The sequence below is a fragment of the Parasteatoda tepidariorum genome, chromosome 9 (assembly GCF_982258835.1).
Source record: "Parasteatoda tepidariorum strain Cologne lab strain chromosome 9, Ptep-v5.0, whole genome shotgun sequence".
NCBI lineage: Eukaryota > Metazoa > Arthropoda > Arachnida > Araneae > Theridiidae > Parasteatoda > Parasteatoda tepidariorum.
Window position 1 is genome coordinate 37,456,712 of NC_141763.1, and position 18,950 is coordinate 37,475,661.

An 18,950-nucleotide genomic window follows, 5' to 3' on the forward strand; every position below is an offset into this window, starting at 1 on the left:
TTTAACAATGAGCTTAGCATCTGATTGGTACAAAGGAAGAGTGATATTAGGCCTAGTGAGAGCGCTGTTTTAAATGTATTTTGTATCAGGTTTCCAGAAAAAAAGGGTTTTTTGTTTTTGGTAAGAAGTATACGATCAGATCTTATAAATTCCCCGCTTGTAAAAATTTTCGTCGAAGTTGTCATGTCTGTAAAAGTTCATCATAAGTTGCTTACGCAAATGGTAACATAAGGTTTAGAACAATGGAAGGGTGAATACAATGCTGGAATTGGTCGAATTATAAATTATTCTACAAAAAGTTTTCAAACGTTGCAAATTTTAAAATGATTGATATTTATTTTAGTAAAAATGTTGTATTGATTTTTATGACTTAAAAAAATGTTGAAATAGTTTCTAAAATACAAAATGTACGAGTTTTGGGGTGTTTTGTTTTTGTAATTGTATTAGAGAGAAAGGTGTTTGCTAGAGATGTACGGGGTCTTAAAATTTTCCCTGTTCCGGGTACCCTACAATAATGTTTTTTTTTACAACCAAGCAGGTTCAGGTAACCGGTAAAATTTGAATTTATTACCCAACCGTATATTTTAACACTTACGCATAGCAATATAAAAATTGTATAATTGTCGTTTTCTGAAAATAAAATTAACATTTTCACAGCTATCTATTTGTATGTCGTTCAGAAAGATTTTACGTGATAGTATAGTAATACTTAAGATATTTAGAATTTTCTAAAAATTAAGCCACTTTGCCAACATCATAACTGCCTTGCTAATATATTCACATGTTTGAATGATTGATTTATCATGGTAGTTAAAACAAATTTAGATTCAACTATTAAAAATAAAGTTTATACGTCTAAGTATAAATAAGTAGTGAAGCATAAACAGAGTTTTCATCGCAGAAAAAAAATGGGTGAGAATTTCTCACCCTTTCTCAAAAACAGGGTGAGATTTCAAAAAGTTAAGTGAGATTTCTAAAAATATAAAGCACAAAGAGACTTGAAGAAAAAAAATCATTTCTTTAATTATAATACATTTTTAACATCTTCTAATTTTTAAAGCATTGAATATTTTTGCTGCATCATCATATGCAAAATGTTCTACATCTACTTTTTCATCAGCTATTCTCATTAGGTTGCTCAAATGAGTGTTTGTTTCGTTTTGATCGTTTCTACCCACGTTTGTTTCATTTTCATTTGTCCGTTTCGGAGTAGAAGATATTGCCTTTACAAGGTATTTGTCCATCTTACATTAATGGGCAAAAAATTTGAACTTCTTACATGGAGAAACCTTAACTACGGTAAACACGTGGTTGCAGAGAAATGCGTTCTGAAAGAGGTTTCGTGGTTTGGAGGGATGGTGTTCTGTTGTTCTTAAAGGTTCTGAACAATACTGGTAAATAGGGAAGCTAGATAATGGACAGATGTTGAAAATAATGAAAGATCCAGGAAGAAAAATGTAACGGATTTTATTCTAAATGGCGCAATGAGAAATTTTTTTCAAAATGCGAGAAATTCGCGAATTTTGAAATTGGTTTATAGAATGCGCGAATTTCTCGCGGTAATCATTTTTTAATGCGAGAAAAGAAAAAAATATGCGAGATTCTCGCGTTCTCGCGCTGTAGTGAAAACACTGCAGAGAAAATTTTCTCGGCGACTGTTTACATTTTCCTTACGTAAGGTATTGTTAAATTTTATGAACTATAAATTTGATTGAAATCGCCAATTCCATGTATGTATTCTTCTTCATTATTGTTTTTGTGGCATTTTCAATTTTACTTTGAGTTTCAACTTTTTTTTTTGAACAAATTTTAATTAAAGAAAGGTTTTTAAACAAAGTAACTTGACTCACTTAATTGTTCAACTTTAATTTGTTATACTTTTAAAAAGAATGTAGTTTTTGTTTTCTACTATTTAGATCTGGTGTGCCAATATGACAGAAGAATTTGAAAGCCGTTTTGGTACAAGCGATCCTCATAATCATCCAAAACTACGGTATAATTCTGAAAGATTTTCTCTACCTGACATTTTCGATGCATAATCTTGTTTTCTGTTATTATTGAATTTTAAATTATTTCATATAATACAGGGTTATTCATAATTCTCTCCGCCTGTAAACGCCATTTTTCTTTACTACAACTGGCTTCAGTGGTACATGTTACTGCCATCTACCGGCAACTGCTTAAATTAAAACTTGAATACTTTCGGAATAATTAACTTTTCGGAATAATTGAATACTTTTCGTTCTTTTGTTCATATGTTCTTTTTTGCCATATTCGTCTTCGTTTTTTTACTATAACGCTTCGAAACCCCGGAGGGAATTATGAATAACCCTGTATAGATGTAATAATATTCAAGACGTATTATAGTTTTAAACAGGTATTACACAGAGTTATACAAAAAGATAAGACCCAATTTAACTAATGCATATTTTACAAATTATAAATTGGATATAACAGTCTAATATCGTAAAAGCGAGGCTTTCAAACTATTGTTTAGAACCGCTGGGGCATGATTGTTGCGTTATAGACAAATAAAGTCGAGTTGAAACTCCTGTGTTTCATCTTTATTTGAATTCCCTAATTTTTTTTCTTCCATTTTTTAGAATTACCCATATTTTTTTTTTTTGTTCTTATGCTAGTATCCCGGTCGCTAATATGACATTAGATCCTATGAAACTGTACAGGGCCATTCTCAGTGAATGCGGTGAGGAACCTGATTGGGGAGTTTTTCGCGGATCCATCAATTCGATTCGCATGAGAAAAAAAATTGCAGCCAATGAGAGTGATGCTTTCCTTTTTGAACTGTTCATGTAAGAATGTGAACTGTCATTTCATATTCATATTGGTAACCACTTAAAGGTTTGCCGTGCTGTAAAAAAGAAGGGAGCACATTGAACATTTATAACCTGGGATGGAGAAGAAAAAAAATAGTAGCGTTACCTTTTCATTAGTATGTAGGTTGCTCGTATCCAATCTATACCTCATAAAATACAAATCAATTAAATTGGGTAGATCTCTCTTAAAAAAAACTGTGTTTTATGATGATCGTGATATAATTTAATAAGCGTAGTAGGACAACTTTAAATAGTATGAGGAAACAATGTATGAAAAATAAATGATATAAAATTGATAACTCGGTATTTTAAAAAAGTGACTACTATCATTTAAAACAAAATATTAAATATGAATTTGCCAATACTTAAGCAAATTACTTTGTACAAGTTAATTTAAAAATTGGCGTATTTTTTAAAGTTATTTCCTTATCCAATTATGTAAGTAGGCAAATAGCATATTATTAAATTAATTGATAACAAAAGTTGGAGTTTAGGAGCGTCTTAACGACATAAAAAAAAATCAAGCTAAGCTGTCTTTTTCTACAAGCCAGTTCTAGTTATAATCTAAGGGTATGTAATAAGAACTGATTCTTACACAAATGGCTTTTAGACAAACTATTATATTGATTAACCATATTTTTAAAATATATTATATTATATTATACTATTATTATATTATATTATTATTATATTATATAATTATTATTATGTTATATTATTATTACTTGCATACTTACTGCCTTTATCAAAATCAAGTTAGTGTTAATTATTGTGCAATCCGTCGAAATATTACAAACATTAAACACAAAATAGCCAAAATATGGCTTTTGAGGCAATAGTTTACAACACTTCCTGCCTTTATCGAAATCAACTGAATCTTAATTTATTTTTGTGCAATCCATCGAATGTTACGAACAAAGTATTACAAATTAGCAATCGAATTATAGTTTTTGCATAATTTATTTTAGGGTCAACGTTCCTCTTGCTAATTCTAAGGAGTTTGCCAGAGCATTTAAATGTAAATCTGGAACACCAATGAATCCAAGGCGTAAGTGTGTGCTATGGTGATAAACATTATATGTTTGGAACTAACGGTGCCAAGACAAAGAATGGATATTTTTTATAAACATACCAAGAACAAGACGGATCCATATTATGCTTAATTTAATTTCTTTCATGGTGATAAAAAAGATTTGAACATTAAAATTGTATTGCTAACGGAATTATTTTTCTTGCATAATTTCCTCTTATTTTTTGTTGTTATAAATTGTAAATGTATATTAACTGGAATAAATTTAATTTTTATATTTTGCTATATGTATTTTAAACTGTATAAATTAGACATTTTGAAGCGTATTCATAGTGACAGGCAGGCCAATTAATAAAATTTTAAAACAAATTCATACATTTTTAATCGAAGTTTATTAATAGAGACAAACTTGATGCATCTTAAACATATCTGCTTTCAATCAATTTATTAGAACGTTCAAAACTTTAACATGTGTAAAGCGAAATAGTACATTAACTCTATAAATTTTTGTACCAAAAAACAAAACAATGAGAAAAATAACTTGTTGAATGTGTATGTTTGATTGTGATAGACTAAAGTAATTAATTTAAAATTGACCGAGCTAATTATTTTAAAATAAATCGATAATTTTCTTTAAAAAAATCAGAATTAAAATTATCAATGTAAATTTTGAAATTTATTAGTTAAGGCATATTTTTAGACCTATTACGCGAATTAGGCTTACATGTCGATGTTAGTCTAACTCTCGAACATTACTATTAAGCCTTTCTTTTTGCTTTCAGATACTTATTAAGAATCACAGATGGCGACACTAGAGTAAATTTTCAAAAATAAAATGATGTTGACATTCTTTTCACTGTCTAGAAATAAAGATTATCCAATTAAAAATTACATGAAACGAAACATGCTTCAAAGGTTATATCAAATGGAGAAATTCACTGTGCATTTTTTTTTAAATTCACATTCTTTTAAAATATATTCTTAAAATTTTGCTGATGATAGTTCATACTATCTTAGTAACGATCTTTGATTTTCAAAGTGAATTATTGCATATTTTTTATAAATAAACACCTCGCTTTATTATATTGGAAACAAATTTATACGTTATGTTCCAGTTAAGATTCGAAACAAGGAACATATAGTTTTGAATTAGTAATGTTATAATACTGATATCATTTATCAAGACAATAGATGGCAGCACCATGACTTTACAAATACAAATTACTATTTGCAATGTATTTCTTATCATTTCGAATAAATACAAAATTGTAGTTAACCACGAAATTATCGTTGAAAAGTACATCATTAAAAAAATTTCTCTTTTTATAGAGTCTTGTTCGCGTGATTTCGCCTTCATTTTCTTAATAATCTTTTTTTTAGTAGTTACTGCAACAGATATCGCGATTTTGTTTTTATTTTTTTTTATTATTTTTTTTTAACGTGATAATGATTTATAAAATGCGAAAAAGAAAATAGTGTGTTTTTCCTCCAACAAAATGAAAGAATATCGATCATATTAGAATAAAAAAATATTTCAATTACATATTCAATTAGAAAAATGTAGATATTATTTTATTCGAATAGGGTTTTTTCGTTGTAAAAAGTATCTTACGAAAAGATATTAGTGCTAGATAAGTTTGTCGCAGAAAGCCCGAAAAAATACTGCCATAGGGCACACAACTTGATCTCTTTGAGGGGCAGGATTTTTTTTTAAATAAAATGCATTGTCAAAATTATTTTAGTTTGGCTCTATTAGAATAATTTATTTAAAAGAATTTTTACATCATTTTGTGTACATCGTTAGAAGCGACAACCCTTCAAAAAGTATATAACCTGCTCAGCAACTAATTTTGTTCATTCTAGTAAGGAAGTAAAAAAAAAACAGATCTGTTAAAATATGAGGACAATTTGAATAATATTTTATGGTCACTCAATTGCTGAGAGGATTTTAATCCCTGCTATAAATGCATGGAATAGTTGTATAAAAGATAGCACCACAATTTTAAGTGTATTTAAATTCATTGAATTTTACATTTGGAAAATAAACAGTGACATGAAATTAAAGCTATAAATAGCATGTATCAATTTTATATACTTCTCAATAAACGTTTAGTACGTCTCTTTTTTTTCAATAAAAGTTTATTATCATTAAAGTTCAGGAATGAAACAGTATTTGGGTTTAACTCTTACGATTTTGTCAAATTTGAATTCAACTAAGAATGTTGAAAAATTTAGTTTGTCTTTAATCTAAATTTTAATTACTGGTTTAGTTTGATTTATTTTTCAGTTTGTTAAAAACAGGAAAAATTAATAAGAATGAGAAATCAGACAGTATAAAACTTGTAATGCTAGTTCATAAAATATTATCGTAGCAATTTGGTTATTTGTAATCTTATTAAAGTTTTAAAAAAATTGCCTTATAATTAATTCTATTCAGCATAATGAATAGTATAAAATAATTGAATTTTTAAAATACCCCATTAGACAACACTGAAAATGTTAAGAATAATTGAATTTGTTAAAACAACTGTTATTGTAAAAACATTGCTTTGAAATTAATTTTTAAAAAATTTCTTCAGTTTTTTTTATACTACTGAATAAGCTCTAAATTATTATTTTCGATTCAAAGCTTTTAGGATGTGACGTTCCGTTATTTATTTTGCTCATGATAAACAAAGTGTTTCACGATAATTTTCATGAATCATAGTCTCAAATACACACACGTTTAAGACAACAACGATTGTACTTTCTCTGCGTTGCTCAGACGGTGTATGACTATTTTTAAACTTTCTCTGATCAATTCACATGCACCTTCAGTACTGATATTCATTTTTAGTAGTTCCGATCTCTTATCTCTTTATTTTATACAAAAAAATATACAGAACCGAGTAAAAAGAAACTTGTAATTTTTTTAACATTCAGAAAACTTATTTAAATTTCAAATTATGCCTGGATTTTCTGTACCACTTCAGACCGAACCCATAAAATATTTTTTTTCCATTGCCACTGTCAAAAAAAACCCCCAATAAATTCAGCACTTTTTCCAATGTTACATTAGAGATAAAGATGTAAAATATTGAAACATGATTTTTCAGTAAGAAAGTGAAGGTTTATTAAATGCTAATAAGTTGTTTTAACTTTTTTTCCGTCAGAGGGTCAGTTAAAGTTGCGTACCTAATCAGAATCCCAAATATTTCATTCCGATAGGTAGAAATCAATTTACTGACTAATTATTTTACTTTCAAAGTACAGTATTTGCATGCAATTTAGTAAAGTTAAACAGTATATTAGCTTAGACCAGGAAACTTAATTTTTACTTATTCGTTTTTTGGACGTTTTAGGAAAGTTGCTTAAATTGTATCACTTTTCCCATTTAAATTTTTATCAGCCACAAATCACCACATTTGAAATATTTAACAACATAATAAGGTTATTCAGATACTTATATTATTTTACGGTATTAATATATGCGCATTAAATACTGGAAATTAATAATTTTCGTAATATCTGCAAGTGGTACGATTTAGGAAATCGATTTTCTAATTCGTACCACATGCTCCTTAGATCATGCCAACATCAAAAATATTAAGTATGTATTTTAAAATGAATAAGTAGACCACGTGTAACCTGTAATCCTAAACAATTACTTATTAATTAGCATAATAAGAAATACTGGAAATTAATAATTTTCGGTATTAATATTTGCGCATTAAATACTGGAAATTAATAATTTTCGCAATATCTGCAAGTGGTACGATTTAGGAAATCGGTTTTCTAATTCGTACCACATGCTCCTTAGATCATACCAACATCAAAAATATTAAGTATGTATTTTAAAATGAATAAGTAGACCACGTGTAACCTGTAATCCTAAACAATTACTTATTAATTAGCATAATAAGAAATGTGTTATTTAACGGTTACAAGCATAGTAACAGTTTTATAAGCCTCTAAAATATCTCTGAAGCATAATGATTTATACTCCAAAACTCAAAAGTGATTTTTATAAGTCCTGCTTGTGAAGACTACTTCTTTTTGGGATCTGTAATCTACTGCCATCTTAAGTTTTAGAAATGGAAAAATTTGTTCGATTCAAGCGTTCAACATAGAACAGTTCGGTCTGTCAAATCACATTGCTAACCATTAATAACTAGATCATTGCTTCACTAAACAGAAGGCTCATTACTCATATGTTTTTCTTAACTTTTTCTTCCTTGGAATAAAGAACATAGATCTCATCATAAGGATATTAAATCCCATTGAATTTACTTAGTTTCTTTACGATTGATTTACGTTTAGATCGGGGCTTTCTGTTCGTTGAAAATCAGTTTAATTGAAGATTGGCCTATTGATAAGTTAAATCCTTTTAAACAGAGTTCTTAATTGCTGCAATCTCATTACCAGCCACACTCTGGAGATGCAGGGGTACCAACTATCTACGCTTTTGGAGAAAATTTTCTCTAGTGGCAGCTAAGTTTATGTTTCAATGCATTATTCTTTGTTTCGAATTAATTAATTATAATTTGATTTTAAGTTATTTTCCACACCATTACATCAAAAATTTACATGCCTCTTTCTTACAGTTATCTCGTTGGTAAAGCATTTTTTATGATATATTTTGTTTTGGGTGAAAATTTGTCCAGAAATAGTTCTCAATAAGCCGCTTATTGACAGTTTTGGTGTGCTTGAAAACATGTTCAGTAATTGAAATTAATACGTTGTTCATAAATCGTGCCACTACGATTCAGGTCTTGCATGCGCGATACCATATAGGCAACTACGTAACGTTTTAAAAAAGTGTTATTCTAAGCCTCAAACAGTAACTAAATAGTTAATTAACAAGTAAACATGACAGAATAAGTTATTTAACAATCATATGTGTTTAATAAACTGTACATTAGTTTTCTGTTATATCCTTTCACAGAATGTTCGAATATTACTCTGAATCTTGTAAAATAAACTTAAATAAAGACTAAAGGTAAGTACACTGTAACGTAACACTTCTGCATGAATTTCAGTGCTGAAAATGCCTCTTAATTTAACTGCTAGAGCGTTTTTTATGTAATAAATCTTTTAAAATTGGAGGTGGTAATATTGGGGAGCAGTTCGATGCATGCAATTTTCATGTATAGCTTATGACTTCAAAGAAAACTTTGCTTAATTCAGCACTTTATTTAAGTCGTAGCAAAACTGCACGATATTATGGTTCAAATTACTATATTATGATACAAACTTGAACTGAAAACATTCATCGTTTAGAAAGAAAGCACAATCGCTTTATTTTCGTAAACGTAAAAATAATGAAAATATTCTACGTAAGAACTTAGGAGCAACGCGAAAACATGCAATATAGCGACTCTTGAAGCAAAACGAACAACTTAATTTGAATAATGTCAAAGTGAACACATTTCAAACCATGCGCAACATTAACTACTTAGCAAACAGGGAACATCATCTTTTATTTTTTTCCCTCACACCGAACATTGTCGAATTTTGTCGAATACATTGTCGAATTTTGAAAAAAAAAAATGGTTTAAATTCATTTATCGAAGTCATGCTTTGTTGCGCTTTCACCTCAGACACCAGATTACAAAATATCCCGTAAAACTAAGTGTTGTGTGCAACATTTTTAACAAAAATGTTTATTTTTTTCCGGTGTAGGCGATGGCCTACATTGCGACATATCTGTATCGCGGCTTAAATGTTACCTAATTAATTTGACTCCTGTGTTTTTCATTACCTCTTCCTGTAAAAGGTTAGGAGGATGCTGAGATCGCATAATCTTGAACCCACTTTTTCCCGCTCCATTTGCGATAGTGTGAAGAAATTCATAAAGCAAAGTTAAAACATTAAACGTGACTGATTGTAAAGACCTTTAAAGTTCATAATTAGTAATTTTTAAGACTTAACTACTTTTAGCAGACATTAAACAACTAAAAATAATTTACTTATTTAAGAAAAATTATTTTCTTCCATGTTTTTATTGAAATCTTTTAATGAATCTAGAAAATTCAGAAATTTTTCAGTTCAAGATTCAGAAAAACAAACTGACACGAATGCTAGAGAAATCATCGACTGAAGAAAGAAATCATAGATAAATTCTGAGGAAAATAACATGTAAAATATTTTAACCTATATAGAAAATTTAGACAAAAATATTAACCTCTTAATTACAGACATGAACTCTAAGAAAAACTATTGCCGGTGAGAGAAACCATGTGATAAATTCTGTTGAAAAACAACCAATAAGACTTTCTTTGAAATAGCTAATCATTTGTCCTGATATTTTAATAGAAAAATATCAACTGTATTAAAAATAATGCGTTGAACAGCTGACCCAATTTTTGAGTTTATGATTACCAACGTTCAACTTCGAAGCCTTGAAATTTTGAACCCATTCTAGAAGACACGGGAACTCCTGGATCAAGCATTTGCTTTCATGAAGGACTTTTTGATAGAACCAACCCGCATTTGCGTTATATGAAAACTTACTTAATCCATGATCCGTCTACCACTTAGGACATTTTACGTCAGAACTGTGATCGGTGCGAGCTGCGTGCGGAATTTGTATGAACTAGCTATTGCTGAGATTCGGACTCGCGTCACCTCATTGGGAGGTGAGAACTATACCAAAGCCTCCTAGAGAAGTGCACTTCTTCTCTAGGAGGCATTGGCTATACCTTGGCGAACAAAGGTATTCTTTGGCCAAGGGCTATACCCATGTGCCGCCAAGGCTCAGTATAGTGTTATTGAAAATAAAAATAAAACTGCATTCTGTTTGAAATTTGAAGAAAAAATTGTTTAAGAAAAAAAAGGTATGGCAACTTTGAAATTAGCACAGATGTTCAATCGAATTTAAATTATCCCTTTTTCTAAAGCACCTGCTGCCTAGAGTATATTTGTCACAGTTCATTATCACTTAGTTTTTCATCACTATAAGCCTATCGCAATTTGAGTAGTTTCGCCTGCAATATATGAACCGTTGGTTCTGGAAGTGGAAAAAGTTCATTTAGAGCTAAAACGTAATTATTTACTTACGTCTCGTTTGTTGTATTTCGATGTTTCAACACATTATAAATGTTAAAAACAACACTCACATTAAATAATATTTGATAATGTATTTAAATTCATATAAATAATAACCCTTTGATGCAGAGTTTTTTATTTTTCATATTTTGTTTCAATACTTTGTATCAATTTCGGATAAAACAAGTGAAAAATATTATATTTAGTGTTTTAATAATTTATAGTTATGAAATATAGTATGATCTGCGTAAAAGGTAAAATCCTCCAAAAATGACTCGCTTCCAAACAATAAGTTTTTAATTATGCACTTATTTAGATCTAAGATAAACAGTTATTCCGCCATTGAAATTTCTTTAATTTACGATACAATTATTGATACATTTTTAAATATGAATGGAAAAAAAATTCTATTTTTTTCTAAATTTTATATTTTAGGCCAAACATAATTCTGATTATCTAACAGTTTCTTTTAATAACCATTAGACTATTTTTTATAATTAAAAAATGCCAAAAAGTGTTTCTGCTGGTAATTAGTGCGTTAGATAAAAATATATAAAAGGGACACCGGTGTCAAAAGATTAAAATCCTCGGACTTTAATCTGCTTTCAAATATAACGGCGCGTATTTCAGAAAATTTATCTTTATATTACTAATTTTTAAAGTATTATTAATTTTTAAGTTGTTCAATCCTTCCCATACATGCAAAGTGACAGTTGTATTTTTATTGCTCCATTGCATATAGTGTATGAAACCTCCAGTCATAATTTCTAGCATTTCTGGGTTGTTGTTTTTTTCGGAAATGCTTAAGTCCTTCGGTGCTTGTTTTTCTACATTATCTATGTATTCTAAATTTATTTCATAAATTTAAAAAATACTTTTTTAGTTTCTTTGAGTGCTGACACAAGAGCATATTAGGAACATCTCATCCCTGACTGACAATAATGTCAGCTAATCTTTTAGTTCACCCACCCATTCCATCAGATGTTCCTTTTCCGTGTTCTTTAACAAATTATTGCCAATGGAGTCTGTCAGAAACTTTGCTACCATAGTTGAAAATCTTTTGTACAAGTTCGTTTTGAACATTTTGATTTCTAAGATCCTTATTTTAGCGAGAAAAAAAAACATCCAGGAACCGCGATGACTCCTTGGTTAAGGCACTGAGTTGTCATTGTTAAGGACTGGGAGTATCATTGGCATCGGAACCCAGCTTCAGATTGATGAATACCAGCTTGTCTGAGAACTAAATGTGGTTGGTGCGCAATGTTGTCCACATTACCACTATCATACCGTTGGCTACGAAATTGTGGAGCCTTAACCCCATTGACACAGAGATATTTTACTCTATGAACATGAAAAGTGCATACGTATCAAAATTTTTCTTTTGGACATCGAGCAGATTGACTTGTGCTCTTTAGAGTTTTCTGGTATTTTAACTCTGCAGAATTTGTTAGGTGACTCCCATCATCCTAACATTTTTGCATTTCTAGGCGCAATTAGTATTTTATATTGCGCGTAAATAACTGTTTTATACTATCAACACTTTTATCTGATTTTATTCACGTTTTGATCCTGTTTTATCTTGTTTTATAGTTATGTATTAGCTGATTTTATTCGCGTTCGAATACTCTTGTTACGGTATGTTAAGTCCTAGTAAGAAAAAGTAGCAGGAAGCTTTTTACCTACGATTCGTTTTAAAATCGATTGTTTGGCGCAGCATGTCCTTTTGTGGACCTTCTGCCATTAAACCCTACATTCAATTCGAGTTTTCTTTTTCAATACTAACCTATGAACTACAGAATGCAGAGCCACATTTTTTTTTGGAGCCTTCAAACTGTACAGATTTGAATTGGACCGCGTCCATATCGCCGACTTCAGTTCACCAACAACTTCGACAGCTATCATCGTCTGACACGATCATTTTATGGACAATTTAATTAAATTTTGATTTCTGTTTTTGTCCAAATTTTCTTTATTATTTTTTTTCTTCGGAAAATAAAGCATTTTGATTTTTTTTAACATTTAATATACATTTTTTTGCTTCAATCATAAATATTCTCTTAGATAATTTACTCACTCAAAATTTGTTATTGCAGGATCTTAAGATGAATTTGAACAAGGCTCAACAGAGCAGTAGCGAATAGAAATGATACATTATTAAATTATTTAATGCAGTTTACACAGAATTGAAAATTAAAATATAAATATTGCCATTCCACAACTAAAAACATACATATTTTTAAACCTGAAAAAAAATCATTGAAGAAGACTATAAACACTCGATATCTCGTTATCAATTGTAAACAAATATAGACGATATTAAAACGCACCAACATCGGAATTTTTGGAATCGGAAATATTTAGCGTGTAAAGGCGCGTGATTTTGATGTAAACTTTGAGCATTAGGTGTCAATGTTTTTTTATTACGGTATTTGTGTAAAGTAGCTGCAACTATGTTTGTTATTCAGCAACACAAAATTAATTATCACAGTAAGTTATGTTACGCTTGAGAATCAATAAAATTACTTCTACGGTGCAGTATAAAGCAAAAACCATAAATTTTGGATACATATATCGTAAAATAAAATTAGTTTGTTTATAAAACATAGACACAGACAGAATATTAATATGAAGTCGAAGGGAATAGGCGTTAAATATTATCAAAATATCTTATGCAATTGATAGATTTATGTAAAACTTCTAAGGAAACCATAAATATCTTTATTATACAACTAAAAACATACATTCTTCTTTTAAAAGTTTACGTGATCAGTTAGTTAAACTAATCGAACAAGAAGTTTAAAATTACTTAGCTTTAAAATTAGTCAAACACAATCAGTATTCTTGTTCGATTAGTAAAAAGCATTGAGAAACTTACGTGGTATTGAATATGATCAGTTTGTCAAATCAATTCGACAAGAAAATTGTGACAAAGAATCGACGATGATCTTGGAACTTTCGCTGGGGTCGATAGCTAAGCCTAGTTAGGCTTCGATGTCCGCCATCCAAGATCACAAATTCATATTTTCATAAATAATGTTGATAGTTAAGTAAACTGGAGCCGTGATAGCTTCAAAGATAAAGCGATATCCTCTCAATGAGGTGACCCGGGTTATAATCCCAGCGATGGCACGTCGATACGAATTACGCACCCGACCACAGTGCTGATGTAAAATATCCTGAGTGTTAGACGGATGATGAGTTAGTTTTCCTTTCCATGTTATGTAAATGCGGATTAGTTTCATCAAAAAAAGTCCTCCACGAAGGCTAGTTTATTCCAATGCTAGATCCAGGAGTTATTTTATTTTCTGAATTGAGTTCAAAAATTATTATTATCCAGAGTAGAACATTGGTAGTTGTAAACTCACAATTGAGTCGGCTGTTCAACGGCAGTCATAAAACAAAATTAATTAAACTCACTTTTTATAAATTTCCGGAGTAAAATCAAAATTTACTTATATTTTCGAAAATTTACGGAACATTCAAAATCTATAGCACATCTTCCGGCCTGCCAACCATCAATAGAATACATGTACTTAGTGCAAGCTTTATCAAATTTGGGTGTTTATATTTAACTACATCCTTTAAAGTGTGTATCAATGCTCGATTCGGTATTAACTTGAAATACCATTTTAGAAATATTCAACACCAAATTAAGATCCAAGCTAAACATAAATGGATAATTTATACTGACTCCCGTAGCTTTATATCTAGTGGAAACACTGGAAAAAATCCCATAATTCAAAAAATACAAAAACATTTTACGCAATTGCAAGTCCGAGGGTTCAACATATATTTTTGTTGTATACCTTCGCATATCGGCATTCTTGGAAATGACCGTGCTGATATCATAGCTAAAACTACTCAAAACTTAAGCAGTAATCTCTTGACATGTTTGGATCTTAAAGACATATGTACATTTTCAGTTCATCAGGCCTGGAAAAATCATTGGAATGCGCAAAATAATAATAAATTTCATAAAATTTATCCTGACCTTGATTATTGTAAGACATTAACTGCTGATCGCAAAACCCAGACTTTAATAAATAGACTACGTATCGGGCATACTCGTTTTACGCATATGCATTTACTGAAAGCCGAGTCTGCACCCAGCTGTACCCAATGTCAAGTTTACATTTCATTTAAACACATATTAACTGACTGCGGACGATTCAAGTATTTGAGGAAGAAACTTTTTGGCAGATTTTATCCCGATCTTTCATTCCTACTTAGTGACCCTATACATCACAATCTCATCAAAACAATAGGACTGTAGTCATTAATATAAGTAAAAGTGCAATTCTTTTACCTAGTGACTGGCCCAGTATAGCCACTTCTGGCTCTTGTGCCAATAAACTTCAACGAACTAACCAAATTAAGATATGTATTACATCTCAGCTTTTACAGTGTAGCTGAAAAAACAAGGGAGGTAGGGAGGCATCTATTGGTGTATCTTCTTATGCTTATTTTAACAGGAAATACTTTTGCTTTCTTTACCTAATTTGTACATTTTATTCCCTTCTTTAATTCCTTTTTTTTCTTCTATTTTCTCTTTTTTATTGCCACTTTTAACCCTGAAACAAGATTGTTTATTTTTAAAAAGGTTATAAAATAATAAATTTTCTCTTTAAAAGAAATGAAATTTTCCTACGATTTATTCGTTTTCTTTTCTTTCATTGAAGCCAATAAAAAACCACTCTATCATATTTCACAAAAACAAATGAAACTTATTTACTGTTACTGAAAGGGTCAAAAGTGAAACATCGTACAAAAAAAAAATCTTTATGGATAAACTGTATCGCAATTTTTATTATTCACCGCTTATTTTTCCAGTCCATCCTGTGTTAGGACACCACACTTCTAGTTACGTCAGATGGTGAGAGTAATCAATTTATCCAATTAAAAGGTGTCCTGTCTTCCGAAATTCCTGCCCAAAAAAAATTCATTTTTTCTTTCTTTCCCATAGTGGATGCTACTTTCAGGATCCTGCTCTGTTTAATTGGGCCTCGTAAAAGGCGCTTTTTGTAACCAATTGTATCCGAGTGCTCAAAAACCGTGTCGGCTGAAGTGCAACAATGCATGTCGATTCTACAACTGATGAAGATTTCAATGAAAACAAGCGAAGAGTATTTTGAATGGGGGTTATGGCTGTTTAAGTGATTTTGATTATTTGTTTCCTGTTTATAGTTTCGAAATAAGATTTGGAGCGGGTAAGAATTTTTAGGCGTATCTCTTAATCTGTTGATTTAGAACTTTTTTTAGCGAAAAAGCAAACACAGCATCATGTTTAGATTTTCTTAAAAAACATTTACCTAAGATAAGATTACATAAGATAAAAATAATATTCAGAAACTTATTTTTTTAACGTAGTTTCCTATCCTATTAGCGCTCAAAAGAAAAAAAAAGAAGAAAAAAAAATATATATACATATATTCTTTTCTTTTTTGAAGAAGAATTACGGAAAAACATGAGATTTTTCTCCTCAAGAACTTAAAAATAAAAAATTTTTCCATTAGATCTGAAAATTTAAAGTTTCATTTATTAGGCAATGGCCGGTAGATTCTTATAACTTAGTAGCCACCTTTCCCTCAAACTTAGTGAGTCTCTGATATCGATAAGTCCTTTTCATATAAAAGCTTATAAACTTTTTTTTTACCTGAATTTAATTATTTAAAAAAAATTAATATTAGAAATAATCTATGGCTATAAAAATTAATTCATTAATAAAAATAATATGAATATGTGACAAAATTTAGTTTAACATACTGACTTAAAAGAACTTAATTTAAAAGTATATGGTGAGGCAAAATACGTTTAATGTATACATCACAACTTTGAAATTTGTGAATTGTTAAAGAACTCTCCTTCCACGTGAATCTTTACATCAGAAAGATGTAAATAACCCTAGGGTTCCGTGAAAGGGTTACAACGGTTCCCATTTGAGAGGTTTTTTTTAAAAAAAAACAGTTACAATTTTCGTATTCCCAATTTGTAATTCATTACTTCGGTCATGGGCTGCAATATCGGCACAACTCAGAAAATCATGTTTTGAGATAAGTGGGTTTAAAGTTTTCGTTGCTAAGGAAAATGCATAAGAAATGCTTTAGTTTGCCTAAACGAAGATTACCTTCAAGTCTAATTATGAGTTGTGCTGAACGGATGTGTATTTTCATATTTACGCATGTTCTTAGTCGAAAAAGGGTGTATTTTTAGTTGTGCCACTATTGCAGCCCATGAGCGATTTATTTAATATTCCCGTTATTTATATGAATACAACATTGTATTCAATACAGTGTTGTTGTTTTTTTCTATTCACTATTAAATTAAAATGAATTTTGAAAAACATTCTTTAGTTTTTCGAGTGGAATAAAAATAACCTAATTCAACAATGAGGAAGTATGTTTCTCTGATTACCAAGCTCATTTTTTTTTCCATTTTCGTTTTTATTTTAATGTAAACCATATTTCAATTCATTCATTTTCAGTTTACACATGCATTAGAATCGAATTAAGAGCTTGACTAGATCTGTGAAGTCAATTGTCTGGCATAAGAACAAATTTTAAGACTAATATTGATAAAATGATATGATAAAAAAAAATTCATTGACTAAATATTTTCAAAATAATTAATAACATTTAGATCATTATATTTTTTTTCAAAATTAATATGTTTCAAAATTAATATCTTTTGTTAATTACTGTGTTTATAATTGCAGATGAAATGCATTTATTAAGTTTCAGATACCGTCATATGAGGTTCTATTATTTAGGGTTTAACAGCCTATAAAAATCGGGAACCGCTGTTCTATTTCATTATGTACAATTAGAATTAAAAATATTTCCTTTAAAATTACATTTATCATAGCATTACAGTTTAAGAAATAAATTTTAAAAAACATATTTGAACAAAATATTTAAATTATGCACAACTATAATAAGAAAAGAGTTAGACATTAATATCTCACACACATTTATAAAATATCTTATAATAATATTTTTAGTCCACATTTACGAACTAAAAAACTATTGTGGTTGATACATTTTCATTTTCTTAATAACTTTGCAATTAAACTAAACGATAGTAAAGAAAAGTATCGAAACGATAGTCTAGTATTCTAGCTTTATTAGACTACAATGGTCTAGTGTCCTAGCTTCATTAGACTAACTTATAGGCCAGAAACTCTTAACTGATAAACTACTGGCAAGTTTAGTTGTGATTTTTATCATCACCAATCCAAAACAGACGTTTTTTCCGCTAAAATCACTGCAGAACCTCAGGACCTACAACATATACAGAGATGCTAGATGTTCTGGACACGCCAAAATAATTAAAAAAACGGTAAATAACTACAAAGTAAATTTTGCGAATTTTTTTACTATTTTTGCTTGTTTTTTAAAATGTCACACAAGTATTATGCAGTGGTGAATTATATAAGCCTACGAATTATTTAGAAGTAATGGTGGATAAAAATCTACTAAATTAAATTTATTAAACCAGGAATCACAATTGATAAACTACCAATTTAAAATATATATTTGCTGTCCGGAGCAAGTTGGCATCTTTGCATATAGCATGCAAAAATTTTTCTTCCATTACAGAAAAATGAATATTTTATTGAAATTTTTCCAGCCATTTATCTATTACATTCTAAATATAAATTTAAAAGAATTTATATTAAGTAAATTTTTATTAAATTTAAAAAAAAACTATCGTTTTGATTTAGTGTACATATTAGTTTTTTTTCTTCTGAAAGTTTAAGATGGAAAAAATTAATACGATTTAAATGGGATCCTGTAAAAATATATCAAAGAAAGTTTTCCTTCGGTGGTTTGGAAATGGTAAATAAGAGTTGACTATTAATGGTCAACTCATTGACATTGGTGTCTTGAGCTATAGTGTAGTTCAGTGTTTCCCAAAAACTTATTACTTTTGTGTACCCTTTCTAAATTTCTCATAACGCTGTGTACCACTAACAAAAAAATGAATGTGTTTTTTACTATAAAAAATTGCACAAAAGTTAGAAATCACAACTGGCTGTTATCACCACTAATTATTAACTGTTA

General features: G+C 29.6%; 1 protein-coding gene across 1 annotated transcript in view; it reads left to right on the plus strand.

The window, feature by feature from the left end:
- LOC107457497 (neprilysin-1) overlaps positions 1 to 4,172 on the plus strand; it is a 51,316-nt gene extending 47,144 nt beyond the window's left edge. Inside the window, exons 21-22 of the mRNA XM_087151358.1 lie at positions 1,917 to 1,993; positions 3,803 to 4,172. Coding sequence (XP_087007484.1) covers positions 1,917 to 1,993; positions 3,803 to 3,902 — 177 coding nt within the window. The 3' untranslated portion in view covers positions 3,903 to 4,172. The remainder of the gene's footprint in view (positions 1 to 1,916; positions 1,994 to 3,802) is intronic.
- The last annotated feature ends 14,778 nt before the right edge of the window (positions 4,173 to 18,950 follow it).